General features: G+C 40.8%; 1 protein-coding gene across 9 annotated transcripts in view; it reads right to left on the bottom strand.

Annotated features, from left to right (window-relative positions):
- Nucleotides 1-295: 295 nt before the first annotated feature.
- The window catches only part of ro60 (Ro60, Y RNA binding protein), a 79,167-nt gene continuing 56,574 nt past the window's right edge, over nucleotides 296-22,888 (bottom strand). For 3 of the 9 annotated variants that reach the window (XM_069937823.1, XM_069937827.1, XM_069937826.1), the window contains exons 4-10: nucleotides 20,910-20,942; nucleotides 20,644-20,790; nucleotides 13,667-13,804; nucleotides 13,458-13,577; nucleotides 10,516-10,629; nucleotides 9,634-9,780; nucleotides 296-8,964 (exon numbers count right to left, since the gene is read on the bottom strand). In XM_069937823.1, the coding sequence (XP_069793924.1) occupies nucleotides 8,812-8,964; nucleotides 9,634-9,780; nucleotides 10,516-10,629; nucleotides 13,458-13,577; nucleotides 13,667-13,804; nucleotides 20,644-20,790; nucleotides 20,910-20,942 (852 nt within the window). In that variant the 3' untranslated portion in view covers nucleotides 296-8,811. Of the gene's footprint in view, nucleotides 8,965-9,633; nucleotides 9,781-10,515; nucleotides 10,630-12,727; nucleotides 12,860-13,457; nucleotides 13,578-13,666; nucleotides 13,805-20,643; nucleotides 20,791-20,909; nucleotides 20,943-22,888 lie in introns of those variants that run through there. The other 6 variants (XM_069937824.1, XM_069937829.1, XR_011357628.1 and 3 more) reach the window with 5 other exon arrangements.

Here is a 22,888-nt window from a genome sequence, read left to right as displayed (position 1 = left end):
AAATAAACCAGCAAGTTAAAATGCATCCACATGGACTAAGTGGCAAGATTTGTTTTTTTTTTAAAGTGGTTCTATCATAGATCATAAAAGAAACCAAATAACATCCATCTTTTATACCCTTTGTACAAGGCTTATCATTTAGTCACTCACTGACTAAATAACTTTTCTCCCTCCATATGACCATTTTTAAGAACTTCTGGATTTAAAAAGCAGTGATAATAACACTCTAGAATATGGTGAACTGTCAGGTGACGTTTCATGAAGGGCAAAATAAAATATCCTAAAGAACATCAAATATTATCTTTGCACTTTATTTCAACTGAATGCATATAATGAATGTAAAGGCAGTTAACAGTAACATTGATATTTCGTATAGCCTGATCACATCTAGTTTGCCTTTTCAACTGGTGACATCCAACTCCTTTGGAAAGAGCAGCTCTGGAAAGTAGACAACACTAATCAGTTTTAGATTGCCGATATTATCTTACAGGGCACAAAGATGGATACAATAAGTTTTGAGAAACATATATGTGCAAAACAGTAAACTGATCATGACTTCAATAGCTTTTAATTCAATATGCAGAGTTTCAGTGAACAAAATCTTATTGGTTAAAATACAAGTTTTACTCAAATTACATGGTGCAAATTTTACAAGTGAGAAAATTAACTCTATAGACGTAAATTTGTCCTCTATCATTGTTTGCTACAGTAATTGAAATAAATTGGTCATATTTCAGTACCAACTTCACTTTAAGTTGGCTAGAAAAACATCAAACATATTAAATTGCAGTTTCACATTGTTGCATTTTCTAGAGGAGACAAAGACTAAGTATAATTAACATATTTTACAAATAAAAAATAAGAAAAGATGACAGATATGTTAGTGCAATATACTGTAAGTTAACAACTTGCACTTTATTGTATGTGTAGGACATGAGCTTCCGAGACTGTGGCAAATGTTACATTGTGGGGTTGTTTCTGTAAGAACCTGAAGAACTTCAACATTTTACTTGTATCCTTGATCAGCTTTAAGTGCAAGAAAGCATATTTTCAAACAAAAAATGGTCTCATTCTTCTGAAGTGTAATTTTGCCCAGCAGAAATCAGCCAGCCAACAAAAGACAAATGTGGAATGGAAAAAAGTATAAAACAGCAAACACAGGGATTTATGGAAACAAATGCAAGGTAGACAGACAAAATTAGGGAAGCTTGGAAAGATCATACAAAATCTGTTGCATATGAAAAAAACAAATATTAAGGAAAGACTGGATCGTTACATGGATAGGAGGGGACTAGAGGGGTATGGACCGGGTGCTGGTCAGTGGGACTAGGAGGGTGGGGATTTGCTACGGCATTGACTAGTAGGGCCGAACTGGCCTGTTCTGTGCTGTAAGTGGTTATATGGTTATAAGTACAAAGAGAAACATAAAAATATGGTACAATCGATCACAGACCAATTCAAAGTTAGGCAAGCAGTCGTTAAAACAGACCAGAAGGGTAAAAAATAAACTATTTTTATTTTATAAAAGTAAACTATGGGAACAGAGTTCAAGATCAATTTCTGCCACAATCTCAGTTATTTCCAACTTCAAACAAATTTCTGTGTCTATGAAATCATCATTAGACTTCAGTACAATAAAATGTTAAAGGTGCATAAGTCAAGATTCAAATGCAGTCTGTAATGGTATCAATTAATAATCAAGTTGGCCAGAAAGCAGCCAAATTCCCAAATGTCAATGCATTAATTCTGGCTGATAAATGCAAAGATCCTGAATAAATGATCATAATGTTCAAAATATACAAATACCTGAGGGTTTCTACAGAAGACATTATGGACATATACTTTTAGATAGGAGTCTACAACATATAACAACTTTCAAATCTGATAAAAGTTAATGCCAACAGAAATATATTGTTCATATTGTTAATGACTGTCCTCTCCTGCTATCCACTTTCACTTGTTGATTAACTTTCATTTAATACCCTTCACTTTAGTAGTGAAATCTGAGCAATAGTTAATTGCATTTCTTAAACTTCTTGCAGAACTTTAGTAAATTATATATATAGTGATCCAGTGATCTTGGGACCTGGCCATCGCTGGATCACAGAAAATGCCAAAAAACAGAAATTAACCTCTAAGGGAAGTGATGTCAAAGGTAGACATAGCTTAAAACAGGAAATAGTGTGTGTGGCATGGTGAGCATAATGCCTTTACAGCACCAGCGATTGGGACTAGGGTTCAAGTCCCAAGCTGTCTGTAAGGAGTATGAACTGACGGCGGCAGATTTAAATGCCGGAGAGGTACAACTTGTATTACCATATATTTTGGCGTACAAGTCAACCCACATTTTCATCCTCATTTTAAATGTTTTATTGTATATCCGGCGGATGTCAACCCCAAAGATCACGATGCCCAGGGTGTGCCATTGACCAACGTATACGTCGACTCCCAAAGATCACACAGATTGATCTACTGGGTATTGGCTGGAGGTAATTGCTATCATAAAAGGTCCATTGACGCAAGACAACTTGTGACAGAAGTATGAAGTGTGCTTGCTTTACATTGAAAGTGATAAAAATGGGCAAGAAAACCAACAACTGAGCCACTGCAAAAAATTTTGATGTATATGAGAAGTTGATAAAAGATTAGAGCAGGGTTTCCCAACCAGGAACATTTCAGTTTTTTTGTTTATTTTAAGGGTACTGTCCTATATATTGAAGATAAAAATATCGATTTAAAAAAAAATCCAAATTAAAGATGGGGATGTCCTCTTTTTTTTCTCTATTCAATAGAATGAGATTCTCTATGAATTTTAGCACATTTTGACACGTTTTCCTTTTAAATGACATCACCCTATAACTTTTTATATAACTCGGGACATTTAAAATGGGGGGAAAACTTGTTGTTTCATGTTTTGTAGCAAATTACATTTGATTTTTATTTCTTATTATTTATTTGAGTTATGCAAATTATTAATGATTCATTATGTCAAAGAAAAGGAAATGGAATGATGATGATGTGCAGTTTGGTTTCACTTGCACCGGAACAGCTGAGGATCTGCAAAAACCCCAGTGCATGCTTTGTGACGCTGTCTTTTCAAACGCAAATTTGAAGCCATCTAAGCTGCAGGAACACTTCAACAACCGGCATGGTGGAGCAGATGTTGCAGACCATGATGTTGAATCATTGAAAACTAAAAGGGCCCGCTTTGATTCTCGAGCAATCTTTTCAAAATTAGGTTTTATATCTGCTGACAAACCACTGTTGGTGGCTTCAAACCACGTGGCGTATAAAGTAACCAAATCCAAGAAGCCCCATATAATTGCAGAAGAGATGATAAAACCGTGTACATTAGAAATGGCAACAATTGTTCGGGAAAAGAAGCCTCAAACAAGATTAAATTAGTGCCGTTATCAAATAATGTTATTCAGAGCCGAATTGGTGATTTGAGTTTGGACATTTTGGACCAAGTTATCGCAGCTATCAGGGCTAGTCCCTTGAAAATCTCTCTCCAGTTGGACGAAACTGATGTTGCAAATTGCAGTCAACTCATCACATTAGTGAGGTATGTCCATGATGGTGTCATAATGGAAGATTTCCTGTTCTGTGAAGATCTGAAAACATCCACAAAAGGAAAAAAAAATTCCAGTGTGTGAAGGACTTCTTTGCGAAATAGGACTTAGATATCCAAATTATTGGTTCTGTGTGTACCGACGGTGCCCCTGCTATGCTAGGAAATAAATCAGGATTTTTTGCACTGATGAAACAAGAGATTCCGCACTTGCAAGGTACCCACTGTTTTCTTCATCGACATGCTTTGGCATCAAAAACATTGCCTCCAAAGTTGAAAAAGGACCTTGACACTTCTGTGAAGACCATCAACTGGATTAGGGGTCATGCTCTGAATCACCGCCTCTTCAAGTCGCTTTGTGAAGATTTTGGAAGTGAGCATTCAGTTTTGGTTTTCCACACGGAAGTCCGCTGGCTGTCATGTGGAAGAGCTTTAACGCGCTTCTTCGAACTGCGAGAAGTCGTCAAAGCTTTTCTGAAGGAAAGTGACTATGATCTGCCCAGAGAAATGGAATCACAAGAATTCAACCAAATGCTAGCCTATTTGAGTGATATTTTCACTCGTATGAATGACCTGAGTGTATCTATTCAAGGGAAAAACATAAACATATTGAAGTGCTGCGGAAAGTTAAATGCTTTCAAAAGAAAAGTTACATCTTTGGTGTCGACGAGTTAAAAGAGGGAATCTTTCAAATTTTCCATCAATCGAAGAAATGGTTGATGACAATGAGTCCCTAATTCCAAGTGTGTGTGAAGAAATTGTGGATCATTTGGAAATACTATCAAAGTCATTTGATGGATATTTTGGAGGAGGAGTATGGATTATAAATCCATACTCCTCCTTCAGTTTGGATAATATGTTGGATGATGAAGAGCTGAAGGAAGATCTTATTGAACTGCGCACAGATTGTGTTCTTGAAATGCAGTTTGAAAGCAAAACTTTGGAACAATATTGGTGTTCGGCAATGAACATGTTTCCAAGACTTTGTGAAAAAGCACTAACTGTGTTCATTCTATTCGCGACGACATACTTATGCGAGTCTGGATTTAGTGCCCTTTTGTCAATCAAGTCAAAATCTAGAAATCGCTTGGGAGCACAGGCAGACATGCAGATTATTACCAGCAACAAAGTGCCACGTTTTGAAAAACTCTTAAGCAATAAACAGGAACAAAAAAGTCATTAAATTTAAATTGGCTTATGAACATTTGAACATTAAGTTCTTTAACTTTTTTTAGAAATTTCATGCATGAATGAAAATTAAAAATTTTTGTAGGGTTGATGCAACTTTTAATTTGTTATAATAATTTTTCTTTTCCATATGTTTCATTTTTGTTTATATATTATTAAAAATTGATTATACAAATTTGTTTTGGTCACCTTCACCTTTATTTTTAAATAAATTATTACTTTAAGGGGTGCGAGAACATACTAAAATTTTTTAGGGGTGCGGGGCATAAAAAAGGTTGGGAACCACTGGATTAGAGGAAGAAATAAGAGATGAAGAAAAAGACCAAAAAGGCAATGTTTGTTGAGAAAAGGAATCACTAGTTGGGCAGAGTTGGAAAATCATGTCACAGAATGGGTACGTGAACAGACGCAAGATTGTTACATAGTCAGCTGAAATAAAATAAGAAAATTTGCACCGCAGTGGGCAAAGTCACACCCACACCTCAGTGATGATTTTGAGCCTACAGTAGGCTGGTGCAACCATTTCTTGAACAGGAAAAATCTGGTATTATGACAAAAAAACAAAAATTGCACAGAAAAATCTTGATCATAAAATTGTAAGTTTCCACCAGTTTATTATAAATAACTGGCAGAAACACCAGTTTGTTGGCAAATATCAGAAACATGGACAAAACCCCCATGAATTTCAACATGATAGGCAATGGAACAGTGGAATGGAAAGGTGTTAAAACCATGCAAACCAGAAGTACAGGCCATGAAGGGGCCAAGTTTACTGTGGTGTTATGTGCATGGCTGATGGGGCGAAGATCAGACCCATGGTAATCTTCAAACGCAAAATTAAACCTAAAATTTCCTGTGGGTATTTTTGAACATTTTCATGAAAAAGGATGGATGGAAGAAAATGGTCTTAAACGATGGATAGACAGAGAATGGAACAGAACTATGGATAGAGTATGGAACAGAACTATGGATAGACAGAGTATGGAACAGAACTATGGATAGACAGAGTATGGAACAAGCAGCCAGGGGGTTTATGCAAACAACCGAGTTTGCTGGTCTGGAATATTATTCGTAGCCACTTAACTAAGACTAAAAGTAGATTAGCACCACATGATACTTACATGGTGGTTATCCTGGGTGGGTTGATGTCTATATTGCATCCTCTCGATGTTTACTTGAATAAGCCACTCAAAGACCATGTGCGTGAGGAACGGATTACATGAATGTTCAGTGCAGAAAAGTCATTTACTAAAGGCGGGGCAATGTGTGCTGCTTCACTTGTTGTGATGTGTAACTTTGTGCTCAAGGCATGGGACAAAGTTAAAGTAGAGACTATGATAAAAAATCATTTTAAAAATGTGCCATTGATGGCGCGGAAGATGATTTATTGTGGGACACTGATGACGAAGCTGAAACTGCCTCATCAGATACAGCCTGGGACCCATATGGTAATTATTTAAACAGTGAGAGTGTGGATGTGCTTGCTGCCATCTTTGCCTTAGACGCTGATAGTGAGAGCGATTTTGAAGGGGTCTAATTGTGTTGTTTTCAATAAAAATCTCAATAAAGATCTGTCACAGTTGGTTTTTTTTTGGATTTTCACGGATTGACTTATATGCCAGATCAGTGTGGATTGGATTTTGAGCTGAATTTAAGGTCTCATTTACCTATGCTAAATACCATCTGTTTATTTATTTGTGCTAAATACTATCTGCATCGCTCTAAAAGCTTGTCTAATAACCAAGACAAACTGGAAGTAAACACCTGGTCCAGGCATCCTGAGTCATTGATACAAGTTATCAAGCACAGAATTCTTGTAGAATCATTCTGACAATTATCCATTTATTCTGTTCTACTTTCCATCCATTAATCAATCCATAATCCATTAATCTTATGGCATAAAATGATGTGTGTCACAACTGAATGTCTTTAAAAAAATCCATATTTACTATGTCTTCTGCCAACTTGTACCTCAACATTTCCCAATAGATTTTATTTTAAACTTCAATTTCATTTTCATAATTTGCTCTTCCATGTCCCCTTATATCCAACAGCAGATTCTGCATTTTCCCCCAAACTAACCAGTCCATTTACTATTTCCAATTCACAAATCTCAAATATTCTGGAAGAACAAAACCAGCATAGCTCCTTCTCCTTAAAAATCTCAGAATACAAGTTGTCAGGGCAAAGGAATTTTTGTCAACTTTTGGTTCCCTTAATTTCTGCATCTAATTAATTCTACCCAATTTACCTGAATAGTACTTGACCTGACAGGATATCCTTGGTTGGATTTTGTTTTGCAAGCTTGATACATTCAAATATACATAATATTTAGGAGAAGTTGAAACTGTGCCACAGTGAGTTTCCTGACTCAGTTACCCTGGATGACTGTAAGAGTCTCATTTAGCAACTGTTGCTATAGCTGAACGTAGAATCTTCAGATCAAGGCAAGCTTGTTAGTAAGGCTCCTCATCAAAGGAATGTGGCTCCAACAGGACAAATGGTTACTGGAGCAATGGTTACTGGTGGTGGAATCAGGGATTCCAAACAAAAAGTAACTAATTTTAGAAGGGGACCAGAGGGGGAAAAAAATGCTCAAGAGCAGAGCTATACTTTAATAAGAATCATATGAAACCATGTATCCATGAATATTTTTAAATTTTGGTGAAATTTAATGTTTCCAAGGTTTAAACAAATTTAGATATTTTAAATTCTTTCCACCCTAATCATATGAAATCTTAGTATTTCAAAATGGTTCATTTTTTCTGAACCCATTTAACCCATCAAAAGTTTATCCTATCACTTATTTTTCTGTAACCTATTCTTTCTCATACACTCCTTTGCTTCTGATCTAAATATCTATCACTGCAATATGTTCCATTCTCTAAAAAGTACACTTTAGTGTTTGGACCTCCCAATCTCTGCTACAGAACATATATAGAACAGTTCACCCCATCATATGCCAGGAAAATGAATTGTCCTGCACCAGAAGTTTTTCTTGAATATTGTTCAGAGGAATAGTTTAGATTTTGTACAGGACATTTTCAGAAAGAGCACAATTTTTATTTAAATTTAAAGTTTGGCAAGAGACTGCAATGCACAAGATCCTCAGAGACACGAGGGTATGGTCAGATTGGCAAAGTGACCTTTACCACTGGTTCACCTTATGTGGAGCCTTGGCTCCAGACTTAAAACAGTTGGATTGACCAACAGTTTATTTTAGCAGTGGTCACTTACAATACTGCTGTAACTCCTGCAAAAAAAGATTTAATTATTAACCCAATATCAAAGAGTTACATTAATCTTCAACACATCTCCAGCATACTCTTTTCTACACCCCTCTGATAATATCCGCATCAACCTAATATCTATAGTAATTGTTGGTGAATAATATCCGCTTTGGTGAGATATGCCCCTTAAAGAACTTCAGTACTTTCGACAGCTGAAACCTTGGAAACTTCCAAAAATACTGGCAAAGCACAAATTTGCCTTTTGAAGTCAACTTTATTCAGCATAATCCACTGATAATAAACTCGCGTTTAGTCGGTTCTCACCTTTGTGTTCATGTAATTATTTCTCTATTAAATATTGTAAGGTTAGAATGAGCATATTGCTAAAAAGATTTCTTAGAATATTCCTGTAACCTGATATCCCTCAAAAATAATCAACCACAATATCTTAAGAAATGCAGTAATGCTCCCCAGCCTGTTCATAAACAAAAAAAAAATCAATTAACAGCATGTTTCCTGCCAAATCACTGAACCAAAAAAAGAGCACAATTCTGATTATACCCTAGCTTTATGGGGATATTGCTTGTTCATGTTATAAATGTCATGACAGCAGAAAGTCAAACACACTTGATAGTTAAAATAATTTGCTGTGTCAGAACAGGCTGAAAATTCATTACATACTGTATATTGTTTACCATCTCCCCTCATATCAAACTAAGAAACTAGCAACTCATAAAGCGAGTGTTCTGTTTAGCCATCCTAAATACCTGATGTGTAATTACTCTGTGTGCTAAATAATTTAGTGGTGTTTTCTTCCAATACTTAAACCAAATCTAATGCAAAGTTACGAATAACTTCCAGAGCTCCAGTGTCAAAACCACAGATATCCATCATGCCTCTGTCATCTGGGTCAGCAATCGTGAAACCATTAGAACCCAGTCCACAGACAATCAATTTGGCTGGAATGCCCATTTTCTGCAACAAAAAAAAGTTAATTAACAAGTGTCTGGAGGTTGAAAATGATCCAAACTGATTAAGGCAAAACTGTTTTTCACATTCTTACTGCTAATAGATCATTATTATTTCTTATTTACTATCTGAATACAACTAATTATGCACATGGTTGTTTTTACACTTTTGTACAATTAGGCTTTCTGGTGATTCAGATGTTCCCCAAATCTGATGTCTCACACTGTTGTCTTCTGCCTTGTAAGTAGTTTTTTATGCTATTGCTGAGTATCCCTACCAGCATTTTTTCCCCCCCGAAAGCAGGACGAGCTTCCAGTCCTGCATTTATGATTGTTGAGCTCTTTGATCTTTGTTGTCAATCAGTTCAATTTCTTTTTGGTAAAAGCAAGAAACTCTTCATGGGTACAAGGATGTCCATATGCTGCAGACTCTTTGTAGTTGTCAGAATTTTGCTCCCTGCTAATCCATTGTAACACTGAAGACTAATCCTATTTTATCCGACTTTGATGACCATAAAATCATGACCAAACTAAATTCAAGAATCTGGCATCTTGGCAATTTCACAGAGAGTATCTGTGAACTAATAATATTGCAGGTTACAAAACCTTTGTACTTTAAAAATGTCCTTAACCTATGTTTAACGTACTTGGTGTGTGCTATTTTCAATTCTCTCACCTTTCTGTATTCTCTTAAAGCTTCTACTGGATGAATGTTTCCATAATTGGTCTCATTATCAGTAAAGATGATGAACACATCTGCAGCAGTTTTTGTCTTAATCGCCCATAACATGGGAAGAGCACAGTCAATGGAACCAAATGGTACCTGTTGGCAGTGGTCAAAATAATCTGCAATGTTATATCACAAGAGAGATTAATAGCATTTAGTTTCATGTGTTCTTAAGGAGGTGGTATTATGGGGGGGGGGGTTTATATACCAAATGTATAATTTTTTGAAATAATTTTTTAATTGAATGTAATGCAACTATTACTGTGGTTTAAAATTTATAAATAAAATAATTTTAAAAAGGAGATGGCATTATTGGGGAACTTTGAAATGACTAACATTTTAAGTGAAAGCAGAAATGAAAAGTTATTAGAGGAAAACACAGCCCTGAGTTTAAAGTTGGAAAATGATTTCTTAGGAATTTCATACAATTATAACAAAAAGAACATGTGCAGCACTTGTAAGGATAGTGGTAAAACATAATTCATCATCCAGATTTCAACACTCAATGCATTCCATTACTAAAAACAGAAGCTGTTTGCAAATGAACTAAATTAAGGAAAATAAGATTTTGAACAATTAAAACACACCATGAACTAATATTTAGTATCTTCAATTTGAGGGTTAAGATTGGTAAGATATACTGCTTAAGCAACTTCTGAAATAATCTTTCAAGCATTTGAGTTATTATTAATCGACAAAACTTAGAAACAGAAAATACCAAAAGATACCGACTTTTTTTTGCACATGGCATCAGATGATCTGCATTATTTAATAACAGGTTAAAAAAGACAGATGGTATGAAAATGTATTTTCTGTAAAAAAAAAAATTACCGCATGCATTGCAGCTAATACTTCATCCAGTGCCATTTCTGAAGAGATATGTAATGGGATAATTTCATCCGAAAAAGCAACAATTGTCGAATTTGTTTCTGTTTTTGTAACAACCTAAAAAAGTATTCAACATACATATAGGTATTTGAATAAGAGCAACAGAACACATAAACAAAGTAGTTAAAGTAATCTTGTCATTATAATTAGATATAATATATAGACATCAGAAGATTAGAATTAATCCTTGCTGAGCTCAACAATTTTGGATGCTACACTTTTGGATGTGAAAACCTGAAATAGTCTAACAAAATAAATGCAGGACTGATGGAATGCCATTACTTCAAGAAGATATAGAAAAACTAGAGGAAAGAGTATAGAGATGACAGATACCATTTAATCTTGAATGATGTGCAGTTAGATTTTAGGGGGGGGGGGGTGGGAAAGGAGAGAAGAAATTTAAAGCCATAATTCTAAATGGGTCCTAGAATAGACACATGTGTATAGTTCATTGAAAGATCAGAGTGATTTAAAAAAAAGTAGGATTCTGGGCTATATTTACGGCAATTATCAAGTCCTGATGAACTTTTATGAAATAGTTATTCAGCCACAATTAGAGTGATATGTCCATTATGGCAACAAAATTTCTAAAGGATAGAAAGATTTAAGGCAGAGAAGGGCAGCATTGCTGGTGTAGTGATTAGCACACACCTTTACAGTGCCAGCAATTGGGTCTGGAGTTCAAATCCCGTGCTGTCTGTAAGGAGTTTGTACATTCTCTCCATGACTGCATGGGTTTTACCCGGAGGCTCCGGTTTCATCTCACCATTCAAAATGTACTGGGGGTTGTAAGTTAATTGGGTAGGACAGACTTGTGGGACAAAATGGCCTGTTACTCTGCAGTATGACAATTGAGGGACACTTGTTCTGTAGATGGAATGTGGTTAGGATTGTTCTTGGTGGTGTTACAAGGAAAATCAAGGAGGTATTTAAAAATCACAACAGACATAAAGGAACTTTTCCCATTGGCAGAGGAAATCAAGGAACATAGGAGATTGGCTGAAGAATCCAAAAAGTGACACAAGTAAAACATTTTCTGCATGCACTGAATAATCAGGAATAGCAGGGGTATAAGCTTATTTAAGTGCTATCAGGTATTTCACTTTTCAAAATGTTCTTTTATTTTATTTTAATTCATTTTAAAATGTCGCTATTTCACAGACACATACAGAAGCACTGACAAAACTTGACAAACAGTGAAGATAAGGTCACCATCTGGACAGATTTGGTGGGTGGGGCTGGTTTTGTCCCACCCATACACCTCTGTAACATCTTCCAGGCCCATACTAATGCAAAGGGAAAGAACACCTGGATTCCAGCAATTGCTTAGCTTCTAGACCTTGATCAACTATATTGGACACAATGGGTAGTAAGTGCAGGCAGCAGAACCCATTCAGAAAAGTCTGGTCCAACAAATACATTTATTTTCAATTTGCAAGGTTAGTAATTCATCTGAAATTGGTTATTTTAAAATTATGCTCTTACAATAAGGTGCAATACCTCAGGAATCACAAGTACAGGCAGTCCCCAACTTACGAATGGAATTGGGACTGAAGGATCAGTCGTATCTCAGAATGGACACAAGTCGGAATTTTGCCCGCACACGTGGAGTAATGAATTCTTAAAGCATTTTAATCAAATGTTGTATTTGACAAATTGTAACAGGGATACAGGGCGTGTAAGAGTCAAAATATGTGTAATTACTTTGTTAGTCAGCGTCCTGGGTTCCATAGGCTGGGCGTTACCATCTTGATTCCATGTATTGGAGTTCAGATGGCGCACGTGCAAGTGTTAAGTGGCTGGACGATATTGAATACGAGCTCTTAACTCTCACGTATGTGCCAACCAAACTCCAATACACGAACCCACCATGCATGCACCAACCGAAGACTCGCACATGCGTAAAGGAATCAAGATGGCTCTTCATACTTGCACAACCTTTTTACTACCTTGTGCATTTTAAAATTGTTGAAACAGTGGAATGAAAATCTATCAAAAAAGTATAGGTTTTTCCTCTTGCGTGCCATCTTTCTTGCACACCTACAGAACGAACACAGCACCGAGCACTATATTGCGCATATTTTTTTAAAAAGAAAATTTGGTGGTATGCACAGAAGAACACAAGATGAGTAGGTCGTAAGTTGGGGAATACCTGCATAGATTAGAAGATAATTTGTTCATGTTGAATTGTGGATCAGTGGACACATACATGATTCCTCAAATCTTTAATGGACTAATGTAAAATGGAGTCACAGGAAGTCTTTCGATGTTCAATGTTTTCTTTACCCTTAAACATTATATAATAGGCAAATTATAATGCATATCAAATATGTATATGGATTACAAGGAATTGAAACTCTAATGTAAGATTTAAAAACACAACAGGCAATTATTGCAATCCTTCTGAAACCCCTAACCATTCACCTTCACTTCCAACTCCAAATCCAAGAGAGAGGATCATGGATTTATTTTTTGTTGTTAAGGCTGCTTTTAATGCATTTTCCCAAACCTGTAACTGACCAAGCCAAATTACTGCCAACCTTTCCTCAGTAAATTGCCCCTCACCTTAAATCTGATCTCTCAGTCCTTGCAAAGTGTTGTCTTATATTCAACATGCATTCTCTTCCAATATTCTTAACTGTATACAGTATCAACAAGAAAATCCATCCTAATACGTTGCACTATGCCAATTTTTTGGGGGTAAGCTTTCTGCCCTTGCCAACTGCTACACTAATTTTAAATACTGTACAATTTAAAGCTTTATTTCAATGCAAGATAAAATGGCAAGTATTATTGCAAATGTTCGTAGGGAAGTAACTCTAAATTTAGTAACAAAAATCTACAAATTACTGAAGCAAGATTTAATTTTGTGTAAAAAATCTTACCATTGACATAACTGCTGCAACACAATATGCACAAAGAGCTCTGCATCCTCGAACCTGGGCACACATGGAAGAGCTCACATCCAAAGCCAATACAAAGTGCTTTCCCGTTGGTTCTATATTCTGCAAAAGCCAAATTTAAATAATTAAAATAAAAATGTACACATTTTGTGAAATAGTAATTATGTTGGAAAATCACAAAATACTATTACCTTAAAAGCTTTATAAAATGCCTGATTTAGTGCTACTAAAATTTCTGGATTGGGGATCCACTTTAGTTTTCCCCGGTTTCCTTTCCCCATTTTGTACATTTCAAGAGCCACCAAAATATGAAATGGATGGATTCGAGCCTAGAAGTCAAAGGGCATTTGATTATTGACCAGAATGTGTCTTTTACAGAGTTCTGATATGTACAGTGCAATTTTTTTACTTGTCCAACATTCTTCTCTCATCTTTTCCTGAATTGATTACCACCAGACATATTTAACTATGGTTTTTGAACTGTACCAGTCCTCAATATTTTACCCAAGGGATCAAAGTTTATATGTGCACTTCAACAATGAATATCAATGGGATATTTGATGGTGACTATCACAACTAAGCTTTAATATGACCTGATCTCATCTTCATGCTGCACCAGGTCTACTGGCTTGACACAAAACCCTGGAATATCTGGACAGCAAAGATGTATACATCAAGTTGTTCTTTATCTTAAATTTGGAATTTAATACTGTCATCCCCTCAAAACTAATTAGTAAACACCAAGACTTGGGCCTCAATACCCCATTGCGGAATTGGATCCTAGATTTCTTCATCTCCAGAATCCAATCAGTGTGAATCGCTCCTGCACATACGTCCATCAGCAATGGAGCACCATAGGATTGCTTACGTAATCCCCTGCTCTACTCATTTGACGTTGATGATTGCGTGGCTTGGTATGACAATAACACCATATACAAATGTCCCCATGATGCCACATAGTGGGCTGTATAAAAAGGGGCATCCAGGAGAGAGATTGAAATTTGGTTGAATGGTGTACAGTACGTTTCCGATTACCCGACTGTGTTAACAATCCCTCAAGATTGAAGATTCCTTTGTTGTAACACAGTCGAGCAGAACATGTCAAATCAGTTTTACAAAGGAGACATTTGTCTGCCTTAAGGCAGACAAAGAGTTACAATTAGTGTTGTCCATTCCCCTTTATATTAGAATAGAAAGAGAAGCAAAAAAGAGTCTCTTCAGATTCATTGAGTGCCTGTGGATTTGTCTCCAGTGCTCCCGCAGCCTCTGAAGCTGCAGAGACTCCTGTTCAATTCATCGACAACCTGAGCTCCAGATCCAAACCTGACAGGATCATGAAGCCTTCAACCTGTGAGGCCATTCAGAAGTCCTTTTTATTTCCTCAGCACCCTCTCAAATATTGGCTTTGATACCTGGTTCCTATGAGCCAATCTCAAGCAGCCCAAGCCCGTTTCTGGTGCCCTCCGCCAGTCTACTGCCTCCCTGGAGTCTGCATCTCCTCATGACTGTTGCTGAGCAGTGGCTCAGCAATCTTGGGCACAGATCTCTGCGGTTCCAGGATTTTAAATTAAAAAAAAGTTGGCTCTTTTAACTGTAAAAATTCGTCGGCATCAGAATCAGCGCTCTGTCTCCACTCTGCAAGGTCCGTTATAGCAGTTCCAACAATGCTACCATTTTTTGTTCTCTCACTCAATGTAACTAAGAACAAGGAGCTGATTGCAGACTTTAGGAAAGGAAAACCAGAGGTATATGGGGAAAATCAGAGGTGGAGAGGGTGAACATATTTTAAATTCCTGGGAGTCACACTATCTCAAAGGTTCTTTCCTGGACCCATCATACTAACGTCATTGTGAAGAAAGCACGTCAGCACCTCTACTTCCTTAGGAGTTTGCAGAGATTCTGTATGACATCTATAACCTTGGAAAACTTACAGATGTGCTGACTAATGGAGACACCAATACCTCTAAGCAGTAAGCCCTGCAAAAGGTAGTGGACACAGCCCAGTATATCGGAGGCAAAACTGTCCCCACCATTGAGAATATCTACCTGGAATGCTGCCATCGGAGAGCAACAGCAATCATCAAGATCCACACCACCCAGGCCATTCTCTGTTCTCGTTGCCATCAGGAAAGAGGTACAGGTGCCACAGGACTTGTATCCCCAGATTCAGGAATAGTTGCTACCCATCAGACTGCTAAACAACAGACGCAATCAAGACACACTCAAGGACTCTTACTTTGTTCTTGATTTATTATTTATTTTTATATATTTGCAGTTTGTTTAAATTTCTTTCTGAATACAGTTCACAGTTATTAATAATTATAGATTCTGCCTGGCCAACAAGAAAAAAATCTCAGGGTTGTATATGATGTCATGCACGCACTCTGACATAAATTTGAACTTTGACCCAGATATACATTTTTTTAGTATGTTAATGTGCTGAATTGGAGCAGTCTCTATTCCACCATCTTATATCGGATTTCACTGCAATAGTGTAGTACCGCCATTTTCAATGGGAGTCAGAGACTGAAATCCTGAATAAGAGGCAGCCAAAGGTGGATAGAGGGACACAGAGACTGAATAGATTAAACATTTTTGGGGGGAAGGAAAGGACTTTTCTGCTAGGCTTTGCTGTGTAGTTTCCAAGCTACGCCAAAATTTTTTGAAGGATGGAGGCATTTGGAGACAACCCAGAATGACTGAGATAAATGCAGAAAAAGAACAAATTTTTCAGAACATTCCTTTCTTTGACATGATTGTATATGACTGACACAGAGCACCCAGCAAAAACCCTCACAGACACAGGGAGAATGTATAAACTCCTTCTATTCATTGCCAGATTCAAACCTAGTTTGCTGGCACTGTAATCGCTTTGTGCTAATTGCAACACTAACCATGCACCCATGTCCCATAAAGGAGGAATGGATAATGAAAGTATCACATTGATGCAATGTATATTTTAAAAGTGAGATGTGGAAATATTGCTGTGAAGGGGACAAGGAAGAATTTCCTAAAAAAGCGTTGCTGATATTTTTTTCCACAATTGCCAGCATTAATATCATTACCATAAACAAGACAAAAATTCATGAAAATGTCAAATTTATAGTTAAAAAGCTGGCTCCGGTTGCAATTAAATTGAAAATTAATAATTGTTTTACGAGGAACATGACAATGAGATATTTAATGTTTGAATCAGAAATCCAATTTTTTTTCCCCCCCAAGACATTGACTAAAACAATGATAGGATCTGCAGTTGTCAAGCCATTTTTATTACCTTGGGATACTTTGAAGCACTTTGTATCCAAATTCCATTTTGAACAGTAGTTATTGTTAGAATTATAGCAGCCCAAGATCGTGTTATATGGCGAGCTCTCCACTGGCCACCGTGACAGAGGTGCACCAAAGAAAAGGTACAAGGACTGCCTAAAGAAATCTCTTGGTGCCTGCCACATTGACCACCGCCAGTGGGCTGATATCGCCTCAAACTGTGCATCTTGGCGCCTCACAGTTTGGCGGGCAGCAACCTCCTTTGAAGAAGATCGCAGAGCCCACCTCACTGACAAAAGGCAAAGGAGGAAAAACCCAACACCCAACGCCAACCAACCAATTTTCCCCTGCAACCACTGCAACCGTGTCTGCCTGTCCCGCATCGGACTTGTCAGCCACAAACGAGCCTGCAGCTGACGTGGACTTTTACCCCCTCCATAAATCTTCGTCCGCGAAGCCAAGCCAAAGATAGCAGCCCACTACCCAGGAGGCAGCCCAATACACAAAATAGTGGATGAATGTGGCGATCTTGCAAGGGCTTTCTCCCCAGCCGACTGCCCATGTGGCAGGAACACCAACCAACCAGCAACCAGGATGCTGCTGATGTCACTTCCGCTGACAATGGCGGGAAAACCGGGCCCAGCGGCAGAAACTGAGCCTATATAAGCAGGAGCAGAGTTCAATAAACCAGTCTTGGCTACAACTGCATCAAATATGGGTTGTTCTTCCACTCTCTGCTGTAGCATCCACTACATTGGTGAACTTGACCAGTCCAAACAGCATTTGGACCCAAAGATGACCAACCAGTCAACCCTGCACGCAGTTTCCTTGAAGCTGCCAACATTCTGGACGGTGCAGCCACTGGTGTGGTACAAGCAGGCCGAAGCCCAGTTCCAGCTCCGACAGATCTCTGCCGATGCCACAAAGTACTACTACGCAGTAAGCTCGTTCAACCAGGAGACAGCAGCAAGATTTCCTGCAGCAGCCTCCAGAACAAGGAAAATATGATGCCCTCAAAGAGCTTTTAACCTGAACTTTCAGGATCTCAAAACACAAGCATGCCGCTTGACTGTTGCATATGGATGGCCTGGGGGACAGGGCCCTATCCGTCCTCATGAGCAACATGCTGGCCTTGGCCAAGGGCTACAAGCCTTGCCTGCTTTTTTGAGCAGGTTCACATGGACTTTTACATTGGTGGCAGTGGCACAACTGTTCCTGGGGGATCTTCCTCTGGGCCCAACACCTGGTAGTGGACCTCAAAGGGTGCCATTTGGTGCATGCCAGTACTTTTCAGATTTTCTCCCTGGGTGAAGCCAAATTACCACCCCCCCCCCACTTCAACTTTGTCATGGTGTCCAATAACAAGTTCACATGCATCCTGGCCAAATTTCCTTCCATCGTGACACCCCAGTTTACCGCAGCCGAGCCCAGGCACAGGATATGGCACCACATTCTGACAGAGGGCTCCCCACTCCATGCCAGGGCGTACCACCTCCCCCCCCCCCCCCCCGAGAAAGTCCACCTCACAAGAGAGGAATTTAAAAAGATTGAGGATCTGGGGATAATACAGCATTCCAACAGTCCCTGGGCCTCCCTTCTGCACATGATACCAAAGGCAGCGGGAAGCTAGAGGCCATGCAGAAAGTACCACTGCCTCAACGAAGCCACCACATATGCAGGATTCACGGCAAACATACAAGGGGCACGAATATTTTTGAAGGATGACCTCATTCGCGACTATCATCAAATACCGGTCCACCCAATGACATCCCTAAAACTGTGATCATCACCCTCTTTGGGCTGTGAATTCTTAAAAATGCCATTTGGGCACAAGAATGCAGCTCAGATCTTCCAGATACTAATGGATGCAGTAGGCCGGGACTTCAGGTTCACATTCATTTACCTGGATGATATCCTGATAGCCAGCTGCAATCGCAAAGAACATGAGGCCCACCTAAGACAATTGTGCACCTGCCTGAACGATTTTGGCGTCACAATCAATCCAGATCATGTGCTCCGTTTGCACTCAAGGTGGGGAAAAGAAGAGCTAACCTGGGACAGGGACATTCCAGAAGGCAAAAGATGTACTTGCCAATGCTATGCTTCTGGTACACCCTAGGACAGATGCTCTGACTGCCCTCAGAGAAGAGGCCTCCAACATAGCGAACAGTTGATCAAGGGACAATGGCAGCCCCTGGCATTCTTTAGCAGACATAACTGAACTGAAATATAGAGCCTTCAATTACAACTCTTGGCACAGTACCTGTTGGTCTGGCATTTCAGATACTTTTTGGAGGAGAGGCAATTTAAGGTTTTCACAGACCACAAACCATTAACCTTCACCTTCAATAAAGTATCAGACTCATGGTCAACCAGGCAGAAAAAACACCTGTCCAACATATCTGAGTTTACCACAGACATTGAACAAATTGCCGGTAAACGCAACATAGTGGCCAACACACCATCACGACCGGCAATTCAGGCCATCCAGATCCTGTCCCGGGGGTAGACTATGCAGCTCTAACCAAAGCACAGCAGACACCAAGATTCCCATGCACAAGATCGCAGTCTCAGGCTAGAAGATGTCACCATCAGCCCAGGTACCCAGATGCTCCTGTGTGACGTGTCCACTGGTAAACCCTGCCCCCAACATACTGGCATCCTCAAGACAGTTTTTGATGCAGTGCCCCACCCGGCGCACCCAGCCATCAGAACCACCATCAAGATGGTAGCTAGCAGGTTCATCTGGCACTGCCTCCATAAGCAGGTCAATGGGCCAAGACCTGCACACTCTGTCAGGTCTATACAAACATACATTAAGGCATCCCCCTCACCCCCACCAAAAACCTTTGAGCCAGCAAAATGAAGGTTCAGTCAAGTCCAAATTGACATTGTAGGACAACTGCCAGTCTCCGGGGGGGCAAGGTACCTTTTGACAATAGTTGACCGTTCCACGAGATGGCCAGAAGTGGTTCTGCTGGCAGAAACAACAACTGAGACCTGTATCAGAGCCTTGTTCAATACCTGGGTGGCAAGGTTTGAGTCCCAGAGAATACGACTTCAGATACAATTCAATTTGGGACTTGACAGCACTGGCCAACCTTCTGGGAACCTAACTCCACCATACAACAGCATATCACCTCCAGACCAACAGGTGTGTGGAACAGTTCCACAGATTTCTGAAGGGGGCTCTGATGGCTCAGCTCAAGGGATCACATTGAACAGATAAACTACCATGGGTCCTCCTGGGCATCCACACAGCATCAAAGGAGGATTTCAATGCCTCAGCAGCAGAAATGGTGTACAACACACCTTTGGTCATATCGGGGGAATTCTTGCCACTTCCATGGACCCAGAAGAACCACCAGTAGCAACGTTAGAAAAGCTAAGGGAGTGACTAGGCACCTTAGCCCCAACCAGCTTTGCCGCACGGCCAACCCAAGACATTTATCCCCAAGGACCTAAAGACTTTGTGCAATGGGGAGCACACCGCATGCCTCTGCAACAACCATAGGAGGAGCCATATCAAGTGACTAGACACAACGGATCCACGTGCATGCTGGATATTGACAGTAAGGAAGAGACTTTCACTATCGACTCCCTCAAAACAGCACACATGGACACTTGCCACCCAGTCACTACTTAGGCTCTGAGCCGCAGGCAGGCAGCCAAAATCAAAGGAAAATACTCTGATTGCCGATTCACGGGGGGGGGGGGGGGGGGGAGGGGGGGTAGCATTAACTAAAATACAGAAATGCATGCATTTTCATAAGGAAATGGCTTAATCAGAAAACAATTTGCTTTGATTAGAAATTCTTTTTATCAGATCTGATTGGAGACAGTGAATTGGTGTGACCAATAACATTTGAAAGATTAAGTATTTTCAAATATCAAACTGTACCTTTTTAAATACATCTTCATTTTTCAACCTTTCACACAACATGGCAACCTCTTCACTTCTTGGCTTAAGAATGGAATCTGTAGTCATCTTCCCTAAATTTTTAAGAATGGCAATAATTGGCATATCCTTCAGTAATGCCTTCCACACCTAATAAAGTAAAGCAAACATATTGCTCTGCTAAATTAAATCAATGCAATCATACCTATAATCCAATACTGTACATCAAGTTGTAAAACAATGAAAGGAATTACTCATCGTAAACATACCATATTTGGTGCCACCATTGCAATCATAAAGAACTAGGGAATGAAAGGAGAGAGAATATGTGGGTTTATTTGCCCAGTGAATGTTAATGGTTAATCTTTGTTCATTCTAGGTTTATTGGAAAGACAAGTTATAAAAACATGGGGGGTGCAACATTGTTACAGATTTTATCTGGAGAGCAGAGTGCTACTAAGTTAGTAATCACAGGTTTGACACCAATGTTCGAAATAATATGTGATGTTGCATTAAACAGCATAAAATGCAATTTGAATTATCTGAAGAAATTACTCTCAGAATTCATATTATCAAATTTTTAATAGCGCATTCATTTTTTTCCAGTAGAATCTTACAAGCATCAGCTGATGCAAAGTTTATGTGCACTAAAATATAATTAAATACAAATCTCAACTGACTGATTAGAGTTCAATGGTTAAGTCTGCAGACAACATCACTGAGTGCAACACAAAAGTGATGGAGGAGCTCAGCAGTTAACGCAATATCCATAGGAAGCAAAGGGGAATAACTAACGTTTCGAGTCTGAGCCCTTTGTCAACGTAGGAGCAGAAAGGAGGCAAGTGCCTGAATAAAAAGGTGGGCAGAGGAGAGAAGGGCAGGAGGTCATAGGTTAATAAGGGTGGGAGGGTAAAAAACTAAAAAAGCTGAGATGTGACAGGGAGAGGGAAGGGGTTGGGGAGTTGGGGGGCGGAGGGGGGGAGGAGGAGGGGAGGAGGAGAGGAGGAGGGGGAGGAGGGGGAGGGGGAGGAGGGGGGAGGGGGAGGAGGAGGGGGGGGAGGAGGGGGGGAGGAGGGGGAGGAGGAGGGGGAGGAGGGGGGGAGGAGGGGGGGAGGAGGGGGGGAGGAGGGGGGAGGAGGGGGGGAGGAGGGGGGGAGGAGGGGAGGAGGAGGGGAGGAGGAGGGGAGGAGGGGGGGAGGAGGGGGGGAGGGGGGAGGAGGGGGGGAGGAGGGGGGAGGAGGGGGGGAGGAGGGGGGAGGGGGGAGGGGGAGGAGGGGGAGGAGGAGGGGAGGAGGGGAGGAGGAGGGGGAGGAGGAGGGGGAGGAGGAGGGGGAGGAGGAGGGGGAGGAGGAGGGGGAGGAGGAGGGGGAGGAGGAGGGGGAGGAGGAGGGGGAGGAGGAGGGGGAGGAGGAGGGGGAGGAGGAGGGGGAGGAGGAGGGGGAGGAGGAGGGGGAGGAGGAGGGGGAGGAGGAGGGGGAGGAGGAGGGGGAGGAGGAGGGGGAGGAGGAGGGGGAGGAGGAGGGGGAGGAGGAGGGGGAGGAGGAGGGGGAGGAGGAGGGGGAGGAGGAGGGGGAGGAGGAGGGGGAGGAGGAGGGGGAGGAGGAGGGGGAGGAGGAGGGGGAGGAGGAGGGGGAGGAGGAGGGGGAGGAGGAGGGGGAGGAGGAGGGGGAGGAGGAGGGGGAGGAGGAGGGGGAGGAGGAGGGGGAGGAGGAGGGGGAGGAGGAGGGGGAGGAGGAGGGGGAGGAGGAGGGGGAGGAGGAGGGGGAGGAGGAGGGGGAGGAGGAGGGGGAGGAGGAGGGGGAGGAGGAGGGGGAGGAGGAGGGGGAGGAGGAGGGGGAGGAGGAGGAGGAGGAGGGGGGGAGGAGGGGGGGAGGAGGGGGGGAGGAGGGGGGGAGGAGGGGGGGAGGAGGGGGGGAGGAGGGGGGAGGAGGGGGGGAGGAGGGGGGGAGGAGGGGGGGAGGAGAGGAGGGGAGGAGAAGGAGGGGGGAGGAGGAGGGGAGGTGGGGAGAAGCTAACCGAATTTGGAGGTCGATGGTAATGCCATCTGGTTGGAGAGTGCTCAGAAAGAATATTAGTTGTTATTCTCCAATTTGCAGGTGGCCTTGCTTTGGCAGTGCACAAGGCCATGCACAGACATGTCTGTGTGGGAATGGGGTGTGGAATTAAAATGGTTGGCCACTGGGACGTTCCTGTTACTGTTCCTGTATTGGACAGAGCAAAGGTGTTCAACAAAATGATCTCCCAGTTT

Source organism: Narcine bancroftii, chromosome 5 (genome assembly GCF_036971445.1).
Source record: "Narcine bancroftii isolate sNarBan1 chromosome 5, sNarBan1.hap1, whole genome shotgun sequence".
NCBI classification, from domain to species: Eukaryota; Metazoa; Chordata; class Chondrichthyes; order Torpediniformes; family Narcinidae; genus Narcine; species Narcine bancroftii.
The sequence above is the reverse complement of the archived record's forward strand: the minus strand, read 5'-3'. Positions and strand labels throughout refer to the sequence as shown.